This window comes from Borostomias antarcticus (assembly GCF_949987555.1).
Source record: "Borostomias antarcticus genome assembly, chromosome: 28".
Classification (NCBI taxonomy): Eukaryota; Metazoa; Chordata; class Actinopteri; order Stomiiformes; family Stomiidae; genus Borostomias; species Borostomias antarcticus.
In genome coordinates, this window is record NC_140261.1 from 7,224,493 (window position 1) to 7,247,366 (window position 22,874).

The 22,874-nt window shown below is 45.1% G+C and overlaps 3 protein-coding genes across 3 annotated transcripts; all 3 read left to right on the top strand.

Annotated features, from left to right (window-relative positions):
* Window positions 1-473: 473 nt before the first annotated feature.
* On the top strand, window positions 474-1,964 carry LOC311326520 (fibroblast growth factor 20-like; the record flags this gene model as incomplete). Its single annotated transcript, XM_084459426.1, has 3 exons — window positions 474-750; window positions 1,295-1,398; window positions 1,719-1,964. 3 exons carry the CDS (start codon window positions 474-476, stop codon window positions 1,962-1,964), a joined length of 627 nt encoding a protein of 208 aa, XP_084315552.1.
* Window positions 1,965-10,589: 8,625 nt separating this feature from the next.
* Window positions 10,590-12,080, top strand: LOC311326468 (fibroblast growth factor 20-like; the record flags this gene model as incomplete). Its single annotated transcript, XM_084459355.1, has 3 exons — window positions 10,590-10,866; window positions 11,411-11,514; window positions 11,835-12,080. 3 exons carry the CDS (start codon window positions 10,590-10,592, stop codon window positions 12,078-12,080), a joined length of 627 nt encoding a protein of 208 aa, XP_084315481.1.
* An 8,620-nt stretch (window positions 12,081-20,700) lies between these two features.
* Window positions 20,701-22,191, top strand: LOC311326477 (fibroblast growth factor 20-like; the record flags this gene model as incomplete). The annotated part of the gene is made up of 3 exons (XM_084459372.1): window positions 20,701-20,977; window positions 21,522-21,625; window positions 21,946-22,191. 3 exons carry the CDS (start codon window positions 20,701-20,703, stop codon window positions 22,189-22,191), a joined length of 627 nt encoding a protein of 208 aa, XP_084315498.1.
* Between the last annotated feature and the right edge of the window lie 683 nt (window positions 22,192-22,874).

The following is a 22,874-nucleotide window of genomic DNA, read 5'->3' on the forward strand; positions in this document are numbered from 1 at the left end:
TTTGCCCGGTACGCCACATGGCCAGTCCAGCCCTGACCTCCAGAGGTTTCTCACCTGCGCCGAGGTTAGTAGCAGACCCCCTCATCCTCTGAATGGACTCTGGAAGCTAGATTTCCATCACCCCGTCATACAACATTTAGATTTATTTGGACTTGATAGTGCTTCAGTGCCCCGTGTGACGGCTGAGGGAACCGGTCTGCGCCTCAGCTGATGAAGACGCCCAGCGGGGATATTTGCGCAAGAACTGTGGTTTATAAAACAAATGCCGAGAGATTCGCGCAAGGTGTCCATGTCCACGGAGGCAACCCCGATGCGCCAGCCTCAGCACGGGAGGGCATGTGCTCAGTAACGGGTGTGAATGTAAACATGCAATAGGCGACAGTGGCAACCAGGTACGACGCAAGAACGCTCCCTCCGGACCTCCACTGAACTTTACCCGCATCAGCACTGAGGCGCCGCCGGGAGGATCCGCGATGGCAGCCCTGGGTGAGGTAGGAAGCTTCCTGCACGGAATCGACGGTGTCGGACACGTCGGGTCCCCCTTTCTCCTGACGCCTCTCGGGGACAGTCCCACGCTGCTGAGCGAGCACCTCATCCCCGGGGAGAGGCTGTCCCGGAGCACCACCGCGGATTTGACTCACCTGAAAGGAATCCTGCGGAGAAGACAGTTATATTGTAGAACTGGATTTCATCTGGAGATACTTCCTGATGGCACTGTGCAAGGGACAAGAAAGGACCACAGCCGGTTCGGTAAGAAACCGTTTATTAACACATTATTAGACAGCCAATAGCAGAATGATAGTTAAGCAAATTATAATAGCCCACTATTATTAGCCTATAATTAAACTTAGATGTTATTAGTCTTGTTATTATTTATGTGTATATATGGGCTGATCGTCATCATGATTGTAACACATCCATGCCCTCAAAATGTGAATCCTTCAAATACTAGGCTATTTATTAATAGTAGGCTAATAATAGGCCCAATAATCTGAATCGTAATAATCATAACCAGAATAACAATAATACACTTTATTTGCAATGCACCGTTCGTACAGAAATGCAGCTCAAAGTGCTTTACAACAATAACATTTTGTTTCTTGAAAAAAAAACTGATCCCTAGCCTACATGGAAACGTTACCATCTAAAAAAAAAAAAAAAAAGGAGAAGAAGAAGAAGAAAATATACAGTAACTGTGTAAATCCTAACGGCAGACGGCAGCTGCTCGCGCTGTAGTGGGGATAGTGTTGAGAATGCCGAGGATACCCAGAACAACTGTTTTATTCTTCTCCAGGTATTTTGGAATTTATAAGCCTTGCTGTTGGATTGATAAGCATACGAGGGGTGGACAGTGGCCTGTATCTAGGGATGAATGACAAGGGAGAGCTGTATGGTTCTGTAAGTATGACTTATATATATACTTATATATTATTATATATTGTGTTTGTGTTCATGCACTGTGTCAGGTCTCTGCTGAGGATTTGTATTGGACATTTATTGGCTGGTATTTGTTGTCCATTAGAAGTGCCAGTAGGTGGCAGAAGTCAGGTATTTTAGTGCCAGTCTCGCTGATACAGTTTAGTTTGGGTTTTGTCTGGAACATTATTTAACAACAAACAAAGACAGATTTCCTTCCACACATCTTCATCATATCTCATTCTCAACCAGTAGTTTGTGTGTGTCTGCATGAGATCACATTGTATGCCCCCCCCCCCCAGGAGAAACTGACGGCTGAGTGCGTGTTCAGGGAGCAGTTTGAGGAGAACTGGTACAACACCTACTCTTCCAGCCTGTACCAGCATGGGGACAAAGGGACTCGCTACTTCGTGGCTCTGAACAAGGACGGCACGCCCCGGGACGGGACCAAGTCCAGGAGGCACCAGAAGTTCACCCACTTCCTGCCGCGGCCCGTGGACCCGGAGAGGGTGCCGGAGCTGTACCGCGAGATCCTGGGCCACAGCTGAGGCCGGCCAGCCCCGGTCCCAGGTCAGGAATAGCTGCTGAAGCCACGGCGGCGGCCCTCACGGGGGAACCAGGGATGTGCCCACCCCCCGCCGCCCCCTGCCTGGCTGACTGGGCTGAGCTGGACAGGGGGAGCAGGCCCAGCAGGGGGGGGGGGGGAAGGCTCCGCGCGGGGGCCTCCCCTCGGAATGCACGGCCGGCTCCCAGCGGGGCCAGGAAGACAGTCTAGAATGTCTGACATTGTCAACCCGCACGCCGGGCATGAGGGGGCCGTTTGTTTCCAGGGGCCAGCCGGGCTGGGAGGAGCCGTGTGGAATAGGAGAAGCTGGAGGAAGAGGATCAGAGAGAATGGGGATGCTGACGGGGCGGCAGGCGGGCGGGCGGGCGAGCTTCTCGATGGACAGGCGGCGTCTCCTCTTGTCTGACTCTGTGTGGAGAACGGGGAGGAAACTTCTGGAAGTGTCCGTTGGACAGAAGAGTCAATTCAATAGTCTGTTCTATTAAAGAAAGGGATGTTTTCATTTGACTACTAGATATAGTATGTGTTCGTGAGCCTTACGTTTTCAGAAGGACTTTGAAGGAATTCAACCATTTGGTTTGTTTCAACTGTTTGTTTTTTTTACTTGTGACTAGGCTAATGCAGAAAGGAGCTGATGTCACAGGGATCCATGTTTTATTTATTCATTTTTAGATCCATATTTATGTTATATATTTATTTATTTGAGAATATATTTTTGCAGTTCAATATATGCAGTGTAGAAAAACCACTAGAAATTGTATTCATAGTACATCAAGTTTAAAACACTGTATGTATTTTAATCTGAGAGAAAAGCTTTCTCATATTACTCAACAAAGTGGCCTGGAGTAACATTTCCCTAGCATGAAAAATGTTAATTATTTTCTGGAGCGTACATGAGTAGAATATGAAGCCATTAAGTCTTCATTGTAGTCAGTGAATTCACTCTCGCTTTGTGTTACAGAAATGTGCATACTTCTAAAATTCAATAATGTGTGACCACGTCTGCTTTATATTCAATTAGGAATGAAGATGGTACAGGTTGAAGTAGGTCGGCTAATCTGTAGTCATTCCTATCAACAGTCAACATTACAGAATAAAATATTATTTTGTATTTGGATTCATATTCGGAGCTGTTCTGCCATTCCCATTTTCTTTATATTCCTGTGTACATTAGACAGACCAATTGGGAAAGATTTTAAAGACCCAATAATTGTTTAACAGCCTTTTAACATTTCAAATCTTTCCAAAGCAGTGTACATTGTGGTTGGCAATGTTTTCCTTTTCAATTTGGCAAGTTCAAACATATAAACTCACTCACAAGATCAAAGTTGTGTTTCGTTCTGATTGCCGTTATATTAACGTAGGTACGACTACCTAGCTAACCCCCCCGGGGATTCCAAATAATCTTTCGAATTGAAACAGCCATCTTCGTGTCGTGCTCCTTCACAACAAGAGTAAACAGAAATAAATAAAAATAACGAGCCTAAGACAACAGGCTCTCACGCGCCGCGGCAACCCCCCACAACGCGGATCCCAAAACAATCAAAAGAGCAGGCTTTCCGAAAGTGAAACGTTGTGTAGTACTAAACACACCCGTTCTCAAAATGCACGCTTACAAAACCAACCCTGGTATATATGTCTTTAAGCGGGCATGCGGCTCAAAAACCGACTTTCTAACCAGGACACGTGTGCGCGACACCGGCTCGAATAAACACTATTGTCTAAGTTATCACACAGCTGAACAAACAAAGGGACCACTCTAAACTAGGTTCAAACAACGTACAAGACTCACAGCAAGTTCCAGGCTGACTCGGGCCTCGGGGGGAAAAACAGCACCAGCTAGATGTGTCCCCAAGATTGAACTCCCCCGTCCTTTGAGAAAAGCACGTCACGCGTCCGTGAATTCAGCCCAAAACAAACCGAAAGACCAGTTGTCGTCCCATTAGAACATTTTCGTCGCCATTATTGTGAAGGTTTTTTATCCTTGGTTTAGTTAGATTGTCAAAGAACACGCTGAGTGGTCGCTCAAGCTGGTTTTAAACAAAGTACAATAGTTTATTCTATGTTACGATTCTGCAGAGTCGGACCCTCGCACAGGAAGTGAATCCAGGCAAGAGTGAGTTCACGGGAGGACGGGGTCTTAGTTTATACAGTGAAAGAGGAAGTGACAGTTTCAGGGGGAAGACAGGGAAGTGATGTCACACAGGGAGGGATTTGTAGTTCTAACAGACTGATCTATGAGAACGAACTACAAAGTTTAGAATAACAGTCAAGGGGGAAAACAGAACACTTTGTTGAGACTTGAAATTCATTCACAATTTATTTAATGACATTGTATTGTCTCGGCTCGTAGGCTATGTGAATAATTTATGTCTAAAACGTATAGAAAAAAATGTACAGTAGGCTACAATATAACATGACGTCTGTTCTGTAGTTGGGTTCCCATGATCCGGGAGAAGAACAAAGAGCTTCGTTTGCTGCAGGCACAAGAGTGGATCGCGACGAGCGAGCGCTTCGAGGACGTCATCTTCACTGACGAAACGACAGTGTCCCTTGAGCGTTTCGCCCGGACCTGCTACTTGAAGAAAGGGAGAGCTTCCTTCAAGCCCAAACCGAAGCATCCCCTGAAGCTCCATGTCTGGGGTGGAATTTCTCGGCAGGGACGAGGACCGATGATGATTTTCGAAGGTAGCCTAGCTATTATTTAATCGTTGCGCGTTTTGCGGGCTATTATCCATTATGCTACATCTGTTGCTGTAGGTAGCCAATAATCTAATTATTTAGTGTTGTTCTTTTATTCAGGAATCATGAATGGCGACTACTTTAAGAACGAAATCATCACAATGGCTGCTGCACCGTACATCAAAAACAACTGGAATGGACCAACGCATCGTTTTTTTCAAGGTAGGCCATTGTAACGATGGGCTACACGCAAAGCACTCATTGAGTGAAAAATCTGTTGTTAAGCCTAAATTGGTGTGCCTAATATTTTTTCTCCCTTTATTTATGCAGACAACGACCCCAAGCACACTGCAGATAGAGCCTACATCGCTGCCGAGGGGATCAATTGGATCAAAACACCAGCAGAGTAAGTTGTTTATGTAATATTGCATATGTTGTTTACAAACTACCGGATAGTGAGGCGATGACTTCGGGACAGTGACGGTGGAGTGGCCTACTTTTTCATATATTTAGCCTAATTTATTATCTTTTCTCAAGATCTCCAGATCTGAACCCCATCGAGATGGTGTGGAACCAGTTGAAGACGTACATTCGGCGCACGGCAAAACCCAGCAACAGACAGGAGCTGATTCATGCCATTGAAACTTTCTGGTATGAGGTACTGGATGTGAAGACATGCAACAACTACATCAACCATCTCAAGAACGTGTTGCCGAAGATCGTCGAGGTTGCTGGTGGCCCGACAGGAATGTGACATCCCCCGGGACTCTGTAGCAGGCTACTGGTAGCCTACTAGTACACAGCTGTTTTTTTGTTTTGTGTATCTATTTCGATGTGTGTACATAGCCTTTTTTGCAAATAAATAAAAACAAAAACACAACATTGACCAACGGCATCTTATTTCATTCAAAATTTTGTGTGTGTATCGTGGTGCCCACAGGTGCCCCTGTGTCTGAAATGAAGGAATATGTCATGAGAACACTGCTAGCTAGCTAGTTAGCCTACTGTATTAAACCTCTACTTGTCCCGATACCTTGTTCCATATGAGTTAACAGATACAGACCCGAGGACAGTTACAGAGATGGATACTATAGATAGGCTTTGTTCGTAATAATTAAATTACAACCAGACAGAGAACAAGGAGTTTGAGTTCATAGATGTTAGCTAACTGGTACAGTAGTTAGCTAGCTAGCTGATCCCTGTGTCATGTGTTGTTTGTTTACGTTGCAGTCTAGCTTACAATAGCTTCTCACGCCGTTCACTACCATTCCACATTTTTTCTGATTTAAGGTCCCATGACGGTTTTGTCTTCCTGCTTCTGCCTAATCACTCCACAATACCACAATATCAATACAACGGTGTCATGTTTTACCGAAGCATAAGAAGAAGACGGTAGCTATCAGTGGCTAAAGCAGTTAGCTAATGTTAAGATCATTCCTGTAGCTGCTGCGTGCGAGACGTGCGAGTTCGTCTCTGTTCCTGCCCGAGAAGCAGAAGTTGAACTAATAGCATCAAAATCAAAATAGCTACAGGAATCATCGTTGTAAAGTTAGCCATCTGGTTTTTAGCCACCGACAGCTACCATTAATATTATGGAAGCTGCTGTCGTGAGCTAACTTGCCATCATGGTCTTATCGTGCAGCTTTACAGGCTGCTATTAGCAGACAGCACTAAAGTTGACAAAATCACACTTGCACATCATTAGAATTCCAACCATTCATATGGGATTTATCATTAAACTAAACATGGAACCTGAATACTACCTGATATTTCAAACTGCTGCCATCAGTGATCGGCGCGTCTGCTTGTTTGCATCATGAATATCCAATGTAATCCAATATATGTAATGACATTCCATGTAGTGTCCCAAAACTGTTAAACCATTCCCTTTGTAGTTCACTATGAGTAGAAATACATAGGGAATAGGGAGTGAACCATTTCAAACACATCTCTGGTCAGCTCCGTTAGCCATCTCGTCTTGATGCCATGTTCCATATGAAAACACTCAGTTAGCCTACTGTATTAAACTTCTTCTTGTCCCGACACATGAGTTACCAGATATAGACCCGGCGACAGTTACAGAGATAGAAACTATAAATAGATAGGCTTTGTTCGTAATAATTAAATTACAACCAGACAGAGAACAAGGAGTTTGAGAATGGTAGGCTCATCTAATGTGCGAGATGAGCTACAGCAATGGGTCAATGAGTAGTATTACTGCGCCCCTATGGGCAGGCGAGCGGTGGTGCGGAATGCCGTAAAGCGCCTGTTAGAATACCGCGGGTCAAGTTACATTCTTATGTTCCCACATCTGTAAGTGTGAGCAGAGGGGAAAAAGGAAGGTTTAAAGGGAGACTTTTGGGCTTGTGTTGATGTTATTTGGATTTAATGCTTAATTTATTTGTGGACACCTTTCTAAGCTCTTTGTCAGTGTAGCTGGATACTAGCCCTTTTCTCCATTCAGTATTTCTGTTTCAGTCAGACAGTCATTGTGATTTCAGAGAAAAGCTGGGCAATTAAAGTATTAAACTTAGTTTTAAGTATTAAACTTGCATGTCCCTGATTGTGCCCCTTTAAAATTGTCAAATAATAAGTCATTCTGTCCTTTTATTTTTTACATCCACAGAAGACCGCAGCTATCGGAAAGAAGCTGCGGCTGGCTTCAAAAAGAAGGAAGCATGGTTCTGCTGCAACGGTGAATTGATTAATTGAGTGATGTTATTTTAAAGCATGCATACGTGAAGTACTTCCCTATCTGGGCAGCAATACTGGGCAGCAATACATAATTAAAATCATTCTGAGAAGGAACTCTTTTTTCATTGTGCCATTTCGTTGTGCCATCTTCTAGGAGGAGGAGGACAAGGGGGTCAGCTCCCCTCCCTCAAAAAGGCCTTCAATGATTTACTGTGCCTCCATCGGTAAGACAGAACACAGTGTGTATGTGTGTGTGCTTGCAGGGGTGTAATACTATCTTAAATATACATCATACATATTCAATTGCATATTTCTGATGTGTTCACAGAAAACGTCCTGATGGACAGCCCTGTATTTGAGCAACCTGGTTCACTTCATCGGCTTCTTGAAGGAGACTCCTCCTGAGGGGTGTCGCCTCACAAAGGTCCGGATGGTGGCCGTCTTGCGGGCAATGAAGCAGGCGCTTCAGACCCTCAACCGGCACCTGGTGGTGCACCAGATACAGGTGAAAGCCCGCAAGGCGGCAACCATAACCCCTTGGGAGGATCTCAGAAGGTGCCAAGACCTTGCTCGGGACAAGATGGCAGAGTTGCTCCGTAAGTGTGCATTACTTTTGAGTCTCTCCCTCTCTGTCTCTCTCTCTCCCTATCTCGAATATGTATGTATCTCACTGTTCAATATGCTATAATGATAAGTCATACATGATTAAATGACAGATTCAGATGATCAGAGTTGCATGAATTGTATACGTACTTACTGGAAAAAGGCTGAATGGACCTCTGAATACCCTCATCAACAATGGCATCCTGAGTGAGAAAGAGGGAGGAAGAGAGATGAGACACGATAAGTGAGATAAACTATAGATTCAGATATTAACAATATCTTCTAGAAAATGTAAGCAGTTGCATAAATTGTAAACTCACTACTTACATAAAAAAGGATGCCTGTGAAGTCCACTCCAGTTAAAAGCAAAGTGCTTCTTTTCAAACAAATGAGGGCAACCTTTGATAGAGAGAGAGGGAGAAAAGGGGAGACAGAGAGAAAGGTGAGACTGAGACATTATAATTGATTGAGTTGATCACAGTACTGGTAATTACATGATCATAATACCTTTATCTTTACTGGAAAAGGCTGCATGACCCTCTGGATACTCTCAACAATAATATCCTGACAGAGAGAGAGGGGGGGGGGAGTGAGAGAGAGATGAGACATGATCAATGATCATTTTTAAATTATAAATGATTAAATGACAGATTCTAGAAAATATAAAAACATAGTTGCATGTATTGTATACTTACTTAGTGGAAAAGGCTGCATGGCCCTCTGAATACCCTCATCAACAATGGACAATGAACCACACAAGTTAGGGCCGGGCATCCTTTGAGAGACAGGGGAGGGGGGGTAATAATGAGTCACATGATCACACTATCTTCAGTCTAAAAAGCTGCTACATTATTATGAATAATTTTATAATAATAACAACAATTTCATATCAACTTACTATAAGTTTCCTCAGTAGCTCACTCTTCTCTGACACTTTGTCAATGACAGTGTCTGTGTGCAAAGCAACAAGAACGTCTTTTTCAGTGGCCATCAACATGAAGGCTTCCAATTTGCTGGCAGACAGGCTGCTCCTCAGTCTGCTTTTGATATATTTCAGTGTTGAGAATGACTTTTTTAACCTAGCCCCTTAGTAACAGTCCTGAAAGGAGCTAGGCTTACCAGTCAACTGGCTGGTAAATTATCCATTACCAATAGATTTTTAGCAGCTAGCCATTGGCTAGTAAATGGCTAGGGTTAATTTTGGACCATGGCCACACACAGCTAACGTTAGCCTGCTCCTCTTTTTCTAAGAAGATATAACGTTAAGTAGCCCAGCAGCAGCAACACTGCTAGGCTAGGCCAGAATAGATAACGTTAGTAATAGCGCTAGTGCTAATTGCCAAGCTGACGTGCTAACGTTAGCACTACTAGTACTGACGTTATCTGGCTGGCCTAGACAAACAGTGTTAACGCTAGCTAGCTCAAACGTAGCTAGCTACGACCCGATTAGCTTGGCAGGGAGGTGGGTAGCTAGATAATGCTAGCTAGCTGTACCTAGCTAATGCTAGCTGGCGCTAGCCAGCAGATAGCCGTCACCCATATTCATATTTAGCTATAGCTTATTTTTTAGCTTTCAAATATATTTCCTTACCGTTTCAACTACACACTCCTCCTGCTCACTCTGTCCTTCCTCGGCCCTGTCATGTCTCTGTCCCTCCTCGGCTTCCCTGTCCTGCTCTCGGCCACCATGACCACCAGCCACCTCTCCTTCAAGTTCGTGTTCAACATGGTGTTGCTGCACAACGTCGGCTGAGGCTGTAGACGTTGAAGCAGCCCCTGGCGCAAACATATCAGTAATTTTTGCACATGTTGCAGCATCCGCCTCAAGACTTTTAATCTTTTTAGCTCGTAATTTCTCTGCGCCCCCCTTGCGCTTTGGTTTACTATACTTGTCCTTATCATGGATGTATTAGGTCCTTATACATCTTTCTCCATCCACTGACTTTTGGCTCTCTAACGGCCCACGCAAATGACACCTGAAACTAACAGAGGGAGGGGTGGGGCCTACATATGATTGGGCCAGCCCAGTGTCAGTATAGAAAATGGACCAATGGGCCGCTGTCCCTGCTCTATGGGCCGTTCGTTAGCCCCCAAAGAAATTTTATTTTTTATTTTTATTGTAGATCGGCCCACAAGTAGGTTCGGCCCACCGGGCATTTGCCCGGTACGCCACATGGCCAGTCCAGCCCTGACCTCCAGAGGTTTCTCACCTGCGCCGAGGTTAGTAGCAGACCCCCTCATCCTCTGAATGGACTCTGGAAGCTAGATTTCCATCACCCCGTCATACAACATTTAGATTTATTTGGACTTGATAGTGCTTCAGTGCCCCGTGTGACGGCTGAGGGAACCGGTCTGCGCCTCAGCTGATGAAGACGCCCAGCGGTGATATTTGCGCAAGAACTGTGGTTTATAAAACAAATGCCGAGAGATTCGCGCAAGGTGTCCATGTCCACGGAGGCAACCCCGATGCGCCAGCCTCAGCACGGGAGGGCATGTGCTCAGTAACGGGTGTGAATGTAAACATGCAATAGGCGACAGTGGCAACCAGGTACGACGCAAGAACGCTCCCTCCGGACCTCCACTGAACTTTACCCGCATCAGCACTGAGGCGCCGCCGGGAGGATCCGCGATGGCAGCCCTGGGTGAGGTAGGAAGCTTCCTGCACGGAATCGACGGTGTCGGACACGTCGGGTCCCCCTTTCTCCTGACGCCTCTCGGGGACAGTCCCACGCTGCTGAGCGAGCACCTCATCCCCGGGGAGAGGCTGTCCCGGAGCACCACCGCGGATTTGACTCACCTGAAAGGAATCCTGCGGAGAAGACAGTTATATTGTAGAACTGGATTTCATCTGGAGATACTTCCTGATGGCACTGTGCAAGGGACAAGAAAGGACCACAGCCGGTTCGGTAAGAAACCGTTTATTAACACATTATTAGACAGCCAATAGCAGAATGATAGTTAAGCAAATTATAATAGCCCACTATTATTAGCCTATAATTAAACTTAGATGTAATTAGTCTTGTTATTATTTATGTGTATATATGGGCTGATCGTCATCATGATTGTAACACATCCATGCCCTCAAAATGTGAATCCTTCAAATACTAGGCTATTTATTAATAGTAGGCTAATAATAGGCCCAATAATCTGAATCGTAATAATCATAACCAGAATAACAATAATACACTTTATTTGCAATGCACCGTTCGTACAGAAATGCAGCTCAAAGTGCTTTACAACAATAACATTTTGTTTCTTGAAAAAAAAACTGATCCCTAGCCTACATGGAAACGTTACCATCTAAAAAAAAAAAAAAAAAGGAGAAGAAGAAGAAGAAAATATACAGTAACTGTGTAAATCCTAACGGCAGACGGCAGCTGCTCGCGCTGTAGTGGGGATAGTGTTGAGAATGCCGAGGATACCCAGAACAACTGTTTTATTCTTCTCCAGGTATTTTGGAATTTATAAGCCTTGCTGTTGGATTGATAAGCATACGAGGGGTGGACAGTGGCCTGTATCTGGGGATGAATGACAAGGGAGAGCTGTATGGTTCTGTAAGTATGACTTATATATATACTTATATATTATTATATATTGTGTTTGTGTTCATGCACTGTGTCAGGTCTCTGCTGAGGATTTGTATTGGACATTTATTGGCTGGTATTTGTTGTCCATTAGAAGTGCCAGTAGGTGGCAGAAGTCAGGTATTTTAGTGCCAGTCTCGCTGATACAGTTTAGTTTGGGTTTTGTCTGGAACATTATTTAACAACAAACAAAGACAGATTTCCTTCCACACATCTTCATCATATCTCATTCTCAACCAGTAGTTTGTGTGTGTCTGCATGAGATCACATTGTATGCCCCCCCCCCCCAGGAGAAACTGACGGCTGAGTGCGTGTTCAGGGAGCAGTTTGAGGAGAACTGGTACAACACCTACTCTTCCAGCCTGTACCAGCATGGGGACAAAGGGACTCGCTACTTCGTGGCTCTGAACAAGGACGGCACGCCCCGGGACGGGACCAAGTCCAGGAGGCACCAGAAGTTCACCCACTTCCTGCCGCGGCCCGTGGACCCGGAGAGGGTGCCGGAGCTGTACCGCGAGATCCTGGGCCACAGCTGAGGCCGGCCAGCCCCGGTCCCAGGTCAGGAATAGCTGCTGAAGCCACGGCGGCGGCCCTCACGGGGGAACCAGGGATGTGCCCACCCCCCGCCGCCCCCTGCCTGGCTGACTGGGCTGAGCTGGACAGGGGGAGCAGGCCCAGCAGGGGGGGGGGGGGAAGGCTCCGCGCGGGGGCCTCCCCTCGGAATGCACGGCCGGCTCCCAGCGGGGCCAGGAAGACAGTCTAGAATGTCTGACATTGTCAACCCGCACGCCGGGCATGAGGGGGCCGTTTGTTTCCAGGGGCCAGCCGGGCTGGGAGGAGCCGTGTGGAATAGGAGAAGCTGGAGGAAGAGGATCAGAGAGAATGGGGATGCTGACGGGGCGGCAGGCGGGCCGGCGAGCTTCTCGATGGACAGGCGGCGTCTCCTCTTGTCTGACTCTGTGTGGAGAACGGGGAGGAAACTTCTGGAAGTGTCCGTTGGACAGAAGAGTCAATTCAATAGTCTGTTCTATTAAAGAAAGGGATGTTTTCATTTGACTACTAGATATAGTATGTGTTCGTGAGCCTTACGTTTTCAGAAGGACTTTGAAGGAATTCAACCATTTGGTTTGTTTCAACTGTTTGTTTTTTTTACTTGTGACTAGGCTAATGCAGAAAGGAGCTGATGTCACAGGGATCCATGTTTTATTTATTCATTTTTAGATCCATATTTATGTTATATATTTATTTATTTGAGAATATATTTTTGCAGTTCAATATATGCAGTGTAGAAAAACCACTAGAAATTGTATTCATAGTACATCAAGTTTAAAACACTGTATGTATTTTAATCTGAGAGAAAAGCTTTCTCATATTACTCAACAAAGTGGCCTGGAGTAACATTTCCCTAGCATGAAAAATGTTAATTATTTTCTGGAGCGTACATGAGTAGAATATGAAGCCATTAAGTCTTCATTGTAGTCAGTGAATTCACTCTCGCTTTGTGTTACAGAAATGTGCATACTTCTAAAATTCAATAATGTGTGACCACGTCTGCTTTATATTCAATTAGGAATGAAGATGGTACAGGTTGAAGTAGGTCGGCTAATCTGTAGTCATTCCTATCAACAGTCAACATTACAGAATAAAATATTATTTTGTATTTGGATTCATATTCGGAGCTGTTCTGCCATTCCCATTTTCTTTATATTCCTGTGTACATTAGACAGACCAATTGGGAAAGATTTTAAAGACCCAATAATTGTTTAACAGCCTTTTAACATTTCAAATCTTTCCAAAGCAGTGTACATTGTGGTTGGCAATGTTTTCCTTTTCAATTTGGCAAGTTCAAACATATAAACTCACTCACAAGATCAAAGTTGTGTTTCGTTCTGATTGCCGTTATATTAACGTAGGTACGACTACCTAGCTAACCCCCCCGGGGATTCCAAATAATCTTTCGAATTGAAACAGCCATCTTCGTGTCGTGCTCCTTCACAACAAGAGTAAACAGAAATAAATAAAAATAACGAGCCTAAGACAACAGGCTCTCACTCGCCGCGGCAACCCCCCACAACGCGGATCCCAAAACAATCAAAAGAGCAGGCTTTCCGAAAGTGAAACGTTGTGTAGTACTAAACACACCCGTTCTCAAAATGCACGCTTACAAAACCAACCCTGGTATATAGGTCTTTAAGCGGGCATGCGGCTCAAAAACCGACTTTCTAACCAGGACACGTGTGCGCGACACCGGCTCGAATAAACACTATTGTCTAAGTTATCACACAGCTGAACAAACAAAGGGACCACTCTAAACTAGGTTCAAACAACGTACAAGACTCACAGCAAGTTCCAGGCTGACTCGGGCCTCGGGGGAAAAACAGCACCAGCTAGATGTGTCCCCAAGATTGAACTCCCCCGTCCTTTGAGAAAAGCACGTCACGCGTCCGTGAATTCAGCCCAAAACAAACCGAAAGACCAGTTGTCGTCCCATTAGAACATTTTCGTCGCCATTATTGTGAAGGTTTTTTATCCTTGGTTTAGTTAGATTGTCAAAGAACACGCTGAGTGGTCGCTCAAGCTGGTTTTAAACAAAGTACAATAGTTTATTCTATGTTACGATTCTGCAGAGTCGGACCCTCGCACAGGAAGTGAATCCAGGCAAGAGTGAGTTCACGGGAGGACGGGGTCTTAGTTTATACAGTGAAAGAGGAAGTGACAGTTTCAGGGGGAAGACAGGGAAGTGATGTCACACAGGGAGGGATTTGTAGTTCTAACAGACTGATCTATGAGAACGAACTACAAAGTTTAGAATAACAGTCAAGGGGGAAAACAGAACACTTTGTTGAGACTTGAAATTCATTCACAATTTATTTAATGACATTGTATTGTCTCGGCTCGTAGGCTATGTGAATAATTTATGTCTAAAACGTATAGAAAAAAATGTACAGTAGGCTACAATATAACATGACGTCTGTTCTGTAGTTGGGTTCCCATGATCCGGGAGAAGAACAAAGAGCTTCGTTTGCTGCAGGCACAAGAGTGGATCGCGACGAGCGAGCGCTTCGAGGACGTCATCTTCACTGACGAAACGACAGTGTCCCTTGAGCGTTTCGCCCGGACCTGCTACTTGAAGAAAGGGAGAGCTTCCTTCAAGCCCAAACCGAAGCATCCCCTGAAGCTCCATGTCTGGGGTGGAATTTCTCGGCAGGGACGAGGACCGATGATGATTTTCGAAGGTAGCCTAGCTATTATTTAATCGTTGCGCGTTTTGCGGGCTATTATCCATTATGCTACATCTGTTGCTGTAGGTAGCCAATAATCTAATTATTTAGTGTTGTTCTTTTATTCAGGAATCATGAATGGCGACTACTTTAAGAACGAAATCATCACAATGGCTGCTGCACCGTACATCAAAAACAACTGGAATGGACCAACGCATCATTTTTTTCAAGGTAGGCCATTGTAACGATGGGCTACACGCAAAGCACTCATTGAGTGAAAAATCTGTTGTTAAGCCTAAATTGGTGTGCCTAATATTTTTTCTCCCTTTATTTATGCAGACAACGACCCCAAGCACACTGCAGCTAGAGCCTACATCGCTGCCGAGGGGATCAATTGGATCAAAACACCAGCAGAGTAAGTTGTTTATGTAATATTGCATATGTTGTTTACAAACTACCGGATAGTGAGGCGATGACTTCGGGACAGTGACGGTGGAGTGGCCTACTTTTTCATATATTTAGCCTAATTTATTATCTTTTCTCAAGATCTCCAGATCTGAACCCCATCGAGATGGTGTGGAACCAGTTGAAGACGTACATTCGGCGCACGGCAAAACCCAGCAACAGACAGGAGCTGATTCATGCCATTGAAACTTTCTGGTATGAGGTACTGGATGTGAAGACATGCAACAACTACATCAACCATCTCAAGAACGTGTTGCCGAAGATCGTCGAGGTTGCTGGTGGCCCGACAGGAATGTGACATCCCCCGGGACTCTGTAGCAGGCTACTGGTAGCCTACTAGTACACAGCTGTTTTTTTGTTTTGTGTATCTATTTCGATGTGTGTACATAGCCTTTTTTGCAAATAAATAAAAACAAAAACACAACATTGACCAACGGCATCTTATTTCATTCAAAATTTTGTGTGTGTATCGTGGTGCCCACAGGTGCCCCTGTGTCTGAAATGAAGGAATATGTCATGAGAACACTGCTAGCTAGCTAGTTAGCCTACTGTATTAAACCTCTACTTGTCCCGATACCTTGTTCCATATGAGTTAACAGATACAGACCCGAGGACAGTTACAGAGATGGATACTATAGATAGGCTTTGTTCGTAATAATTAAATTACAACCAGACAGAGAACAAGGAGTTTGAGTTCATAGATGTTAGCTAACTGGTACAGTAGTTAGCTAGCTAGCTGATCCCTGTGTCATGTGTTGTTTGTTTACGTTGCAGTCTAGCTTACAATAGCTTCTCACGCCGTTCACTACCATTCCACATTTTTTCTGATTTAAGGTCCCATGACGGTTTTGTCTTCCTGCTTCTGCCTAATCACTCCACAATACCACAATATCAATACAACGGTGTCATGTTTTACCGAAGCATAAGAAGAAGACGGTAGCTATCAGTGGCTAAAGCAGTTAGCTAATGTTAAGATCATTCCTGTAGCTGCTGCGTGCGAGACGTGCGAGTTCGTCTCTGTTCCTGCCCGAGAAGCAGAAGTTGAACTAATAGCATCAAAATCAAAATAGCTACAGGAATCATCGTTGTAAAGTTAGCCATCTGGTTTTTAGCCACCGACAGCTACCATTAATATTATGGAAGCTGCTGTCGTGAGCTAACTTGCCATCATGGTCTTATCGTGCAGCTTTACAGGCTGCTATTAGCAGACAGCACTAAAGTTGACAAAATCACACTTGCACATCATTAGAATTCCAACCATTCATATGGGATTTATCATTAAACTAAACATGGAACCTGAATACTACCTGATATTTCAAACTGCTGCCATCAGTGATCGGCGCGTCTGCTTGTTTGCATCATGAATATCCAATGTAATCCAATATATGTAATGACATTCCATGTAGTGTCCCAAAACTGTTAAACCATTCCCTTTGTAGTTCACTATGAGTAGAAATACATAGGGAATAGGGAGTGAACCATTTCAAACACATCTCTGGTCAGCTCCGTTAGCCATCTCGTCTTGATGCCATGTTCCATATGAAAACACTCAGTTAGCCTACTGTATTAAACTTCTTCTTGTCCCGACACATGAGTTACCAGATATAGACCCGGCGACAGTTACAGAGATAGAAACTATAAATAGATAGGCTTTGTTCGTAATAATTAAATTACAACCAGACAGAGAACAAGGAGTTTGAGAATGGTAGGCTCATCTAATGTGCGAGATGAGCTACAGCAATGGGTCAATGAGTAGTATTACTGCGCCCCTATGGGCAGGCGAGCGGTGGTGCGGAATGCCGTAAAGCGCCTGTTAGAATACCGCGGGTCAAGTTACATTCTTATGTTCCCACATCTGTAAGTGTGAGCAGAGGGGAAAAAGGAAGGTTTAAAGGGAGACTTTTGGGCTTGTGTTGATGTTATTTGGATTTAATGCTTAATTTATTTGTGGACACCTTTCTAAGCTCTTTGTCAGTGTAGCTGGATACTAGCCCTTTTCTCCATTCAGTATTTCTGTTTCAGTCAGACAGTCATTGTGATTTCAGAGAAAAGCTGGGCAATTAAAGTATTAAACTTAGTTTTAAGTATTAAACTTGCATGTCCCTGATTGTGCCCCTTTAAAATTGTCAAATAATAAGTCATTCTGTCCTTTTATTTTTTACATCCACAGAAGACCGCAGCTATCGGAAAGAAGCTGCGGCTGGCTTCAAAAAGAAGGAAGCATGGTTCTGCTGCAACGGTGAATTGATTAATTGAGTGATGTTATTTTAAAGCATGCATACGTGAAGTACTTCCCTATCTGGGCAGCAATACTGGGCAGCAATACATAATTAAAATCATTCTGAGAAGGAACTCTTTTTTCATTGTGCCATTTCGTTGTGCCATCTTCTAGGAGGAGGAGGACAAGGGGGTCAGCTCCCCTCCCTCAAAAAGGCCTTCAATGATTTACTGTGCCTCCATCGGTAAGACAGAACACAGTGTGTATGTGTGTGTGCTTGCAGGGGTGTAATACTATCTTAAATATACATCATACATATTCAATTGCATATTTCTGATGTGTTCACAGAAAACGTCCTGATGGACAGCCCTGTATTTGAGCAACCTGGTTCACTTCATCGGCTTCTTGAAGGAGACTCCTCCTGAGGGGTGTCGCCTCACAAAGGTCCGGATGGTGGCCGTCTTGCGGGCAATGAAGCAGGCGCTTCAGACCCTCAACCGGCACCTGGTGGTGCACCAGATACAGGTGAAAGCCCGCAAGGCGGCAACCATAACCCCTTGGGAGGATCTCAGAAGGTGCCAAGACCTTGCTCGGGACAAGATGGCAGAGTTGCTCCGTAAGTGTGCATTACTTTTGAGTCTCTCCCTCTCTGTCTCTCTCTCTCCCTATCTCGAATATGTATGTATCTCACTGTTCAATATGCTATAATGATAAGTCATACATGATTAAATGACAGATTCAGATGATCAGAGTTGCATGAATTGTATACGTACTTACTGGAAAAAGGCTGAATGGACCTCTGAATACCCTCATCAACAATGGCATCCTGAGTGAGAAAGAGGGAGGAAGAGAGATGAGACACGATAAGTGAGATAAACTATAGATTCAGATATTAACAATATCTTCTAGAAAATGTAAGCAGTTGCATAAATTGTAAACTCACTACTTACATAAAAAAGGATGCCTGTGAAGTCCACTCCAGTTAAAAGCAAAGTGCTTCTTTTCAAACAAATGAGGGCAACCTTTGATAGAGAGAGAGGGAGAAAAGGGGAGACAGAGAGAAAGGTGAGACTGAGACATTATAATTGATTGAGTTGATCACAGTACTGGTAATTACATGATCATAATACCTTTATCTTTACTGGAAAAGGCTGCATGACCCTCTGGATACTCTCAACAATAATATCCTGACAGAGAGAGAGGGGGGGGGGAGTGAGAGAGAGATGAGACATGATCAATGATCATTTTTAAATTATAAATGATTAAATGACAGATTCTAGAAAATATAAAAACATAGTTGCATGTATTGTATACTTACTTAGTGGAAAAGGCTGCATGGCCCTCTGAATACCCTCATCAACAATGGACAATGAACCACACAAGTTAGGGCCGGGCATCCTTTGAGAGACAGGGGAGGGGGGGTAATAATGAGTCACATGATCACACTATCTTCAGTCTAAAAAGCTGCTACATTATTATGAATAATTTTATAATAATAACAACAATTTCATATCAACTTACTATAAGTTTCCTCAGTAGCTCACTCTTCTCTGACACTTTGTCAATGACAGTGTCTGTGTGCAAAGCAACAAGAACGTCTTTTTCAGTGGCCATCAACATGAAGGCTTCCAATTTGCTGGCAGACAGGCTGCTCCTCAGTCTGCTTTTGATATATTTCAGTGTTGAGAATGACTTTTTTAACCTAGCCCCTTAGTAACAGTCCTGAAAGGAGCTAGGCTTACCAGTCAACTGGCTGGTAAATTATCCATTACCAATAGATTTTTAGCAGCTAGCCATTGGCTAGTAAATGGCTAGGGTTAATTTTGGACCATGGCCACACACAGCTAACGTTAGCCTGCTCCTCTTTTTCTAAGAAGATATAACGTTAAGTAGCCCAGCAGCAGCAACACTGCTAGGCTAGGCCAGAATAGATAACGTTAGTAATAGCGCTAGTGCTAATTGCCAAGCTGACGTGCTAACGTTAGCACTACTAGTACTGACGTTATCTGGCTGGCCTAGACAAACAGTGTTAACGCTAGCTAGCTCAAACGTAGCTAGCTACGACCCGATTAGCTTGGCAGGGAGGTGGGTAGCTAGATAATGCTAGCTAGCTGTACCTAGCTAATGCTAGCTGGCGCTAGCCAGCAGATAGCCGTCACCCATATTCATATTTAGCTATAGCTTATTTTTTAGCTTTCAAATATATTTCCTTACCGTTTCAACTACACACTCCTCCTGCTCACTCTGTCCTTCCTCGGCCCTGTCATGTCTCTGTCCCTCCTCGGTTTCCCTGTCCTGCTCTCGGCCACCATGACCACCAGCCACCTCTCCTTCAAGTTCGTGTTCAACATGGTGTTGCTGCACAACGTCGGCTGAGGCTGTAGACGTTGAAGCAGCCCCTGGCGCAAACATATCAGTAATTTTTGCACATGTTGCAGCATCCGCCTCAAGACTTTTAATCTTTTTAGCTCGTAATTTCTCTGCGCCCCCCTTGCGCTTTGGTTTACTATACTTGTCCTTATCATGGATGTATTAGGTCCTTATACATCTTTCTCCATCCACTGACTTTTGGCTCTCTAACGGCCCACGCAAATGACACCTGAAACTAACAGAGGGAGGGGTGGGGCCTACATATGATTGGGCCAGCCCAGTGTCAGTATAGAAAATGGACCAATGGGCCGCTGTCCCTGCTCTATGGGCCGTTCGTTAGCCCCCAAAGAAATTTTATTTTTTATTTTTATTGTAGATCGGCCCACAAGTAGGTTCGGCCCACCGGGCATTTGCCCGGTACGCCACATGGCCAGTCCAGCCCTGACCTCCAGAGGTTTCTCACCTGCGCCGAGGTTAGTAGCAGACCCCCTCATCCTCTGAATGGACTCTGGAAGCTAGATTTCCATCACCCCGTCATACAACATTTAGATTTATTTGGACTTGATAGTGCTTCAGTGCCCCGTGTGACGGCTGAGGGAACCGGTCTGCGCCTCAGCTGATGAAGACGCCCAGCGGTGATATTTGCGCAAGAACTGTGGTTTATAAAACAAATGCCGAGAGATTCGCGCAAGGTGTCCATGTCCACGGAGGCAACCCCGATGCGCCAGCCTCAGCACGGGAGGGCATGTGCTCAGTAACGGGTGTGAATGTAAACATGCAATAGGCGACAGTGGCAACCAGGTACGACGCAAGAACGCTCCCTCCGGACCTCCACTGAACTTTACCCGCATCAGCACTGAGGCGCCGCCGGGAGGATCCGCGATGGCAGCCCTGGGTGAGGTAGGAAGCTTCCTGCACGGAATCGACGGTGTCGGACACGTCGGGTCCCCCTTTCTCCTGACGCCTCTCGGGGACAGTCCCACGCTGCTGAGCGAGCACCTCATCCCCGGGGAGAGGCTGTCCCGGAGCACCACCGCGGATTTGACTCACCTGAAAGGAATCCTGCGGAGAAGACAGTTATATTGTAGAACTGGATTTCATCTGGAGATACTTCCTGATGGCACTGTGCAAGGGACAAGAAAGGACCACAGCCGGTTCGGTAAGAAACCGTTTATTAACACATTATTAGACAGCCAATAGCAGAATGATAGTTAAGCAAATTATAATAGCCCACTATTATTAGCCTATAATTAAACTTAGATGTTATTAGTCTTGTTATTATTTATGTGTATATATGGGCTGATCGTCATCATGATTGTAACACATCCATGCCCTCAAAATGTGAATCCTTCAAATACTAGGCTATTTATTAATAGTAGGCTAATAATAGGCCCAATAATCTGAATCGTAATAATCATAACCAGAATAACAATAATACACTTTATTTGCAATGCACCGTTCGTACAGAAATGCAGCTCAAAGTGCTTTACAACAATAACATTTTGTTTCTTGAAAAAAAAACTGATCCCTAGCCTACATGGAAACGTTACCATCTAAAAAAAAAAAAAAAAAGGAGAAGAAGAAGAAGAAAATATACAGTAACTGTGTAAATCCTAACGGCAGACGGCAGCTGCTCGCGCTGTAGTGGGGATAGTGTTGAGAATGCCGAGGATACCCAGAACAACTGTTTTATTCTTCTCCAGGTATTTTGGAATTTATAAGCCTTGCTGTTGGATTGATAAGCATACGAGGGGTGGACAGTGGCCTGTATCTGGGGATGAATGACAAGGGAGAGCTGTATGGTTCTGTAAGTATGACTTATATATATACTTATATATTATTATATATTGTGTTTGTGTTCATGCACTGTGTCAGGTCTCTGCTGAGGATTTGTATTGGACATTTATTGGCTGGTATTTGTTGTCCATTAGAAGTGCCAGTAGGTGGCAGAAGTCAGGTATTTTAGTGCCAGTCTCGCTGATACAGTTTAGTTTGGGTTTTGTCTGGAACATTATTTAACAACAAACAAAGACAGATTTCCTTCCACACATCTTCATCATATCTCATTCTCAACCAGTAGTTTGTGTGTGTCTGCATGAGATCACATTGTATGCCCCCCCCCCCCAGGAGAAACTGACGGCTGAGTGCGTGTTCAGGGAGCAGTTTGAGGAGAACTGGTACAACACCTACTCTTCCAGCCTGTACCAGCATGGGGACAAAGGGACTCGCTACTTCGTGGCTCTGAACAAGGACGGCACGCCCCGGGACGGGACCAAGTCCAGGAGGCACCAGAAGTTCACCCACTTCCTGCCGCGGCCCGTGGACCCGGAGAGGGTGCCGGAGCTGTACCGCGAGATCCTGGGCCACAGCTGAGGCCGGCCAGCCCCGGTCCCAGGTCAGGAATAGCTGCTGAAGCCACGGCGGCGGCCCTCACGGGGGAACCAGGGATGTGCCCACCCCCCGCCGCCCCCTGCCTGGCTGACTGGGCTGAGCTGGACAGGGGGAGCAGGCCCAGCAGGGGGGGGGGGGGAAGGCTCCGCGCGGGGGCCTCCCCTCGGAATGCACGGCCGGCTCCCAGCGGGGCCAGGAAGACAGTCTAGAATGTCTGACATTGTCAACCCGCACGCCGGGCATGAGGGGGCCGTTTGTTTCCAGGGGCCAGCCGGGCTGGGAGGAGCCGTGTGGAATAGGAGAAGCTGGAGGAAGAGGATCAGAGAGAATGGGGATGCTGACGGGGCGGCAGGCGGGCCGGCGAGCTTCTCGATGGACAGGCGGCGTCTCCTCTTGTCTGACTCTGTGTGGAGAACGGGGAGGAAACTTCTGGAAGTGTCCGTTGGACAGAAGAGTCAATTCAATAGTCTGTTCTATTAAAGAAAGGGATGTTTTCATTTGACTACTAGATATAGTATGTGTTCGTGAGCCTTACGTTTTCAGAAGGACTTTGAAGGAATTCAACCATTTGGTTTGTTTCAACTGTTTGTTTTTTTTACTTGTGACTAGGCTAATGCAGAAAGGAGCTGATGTCACAGGGATCCATGTTTTATTTATTCATTTTT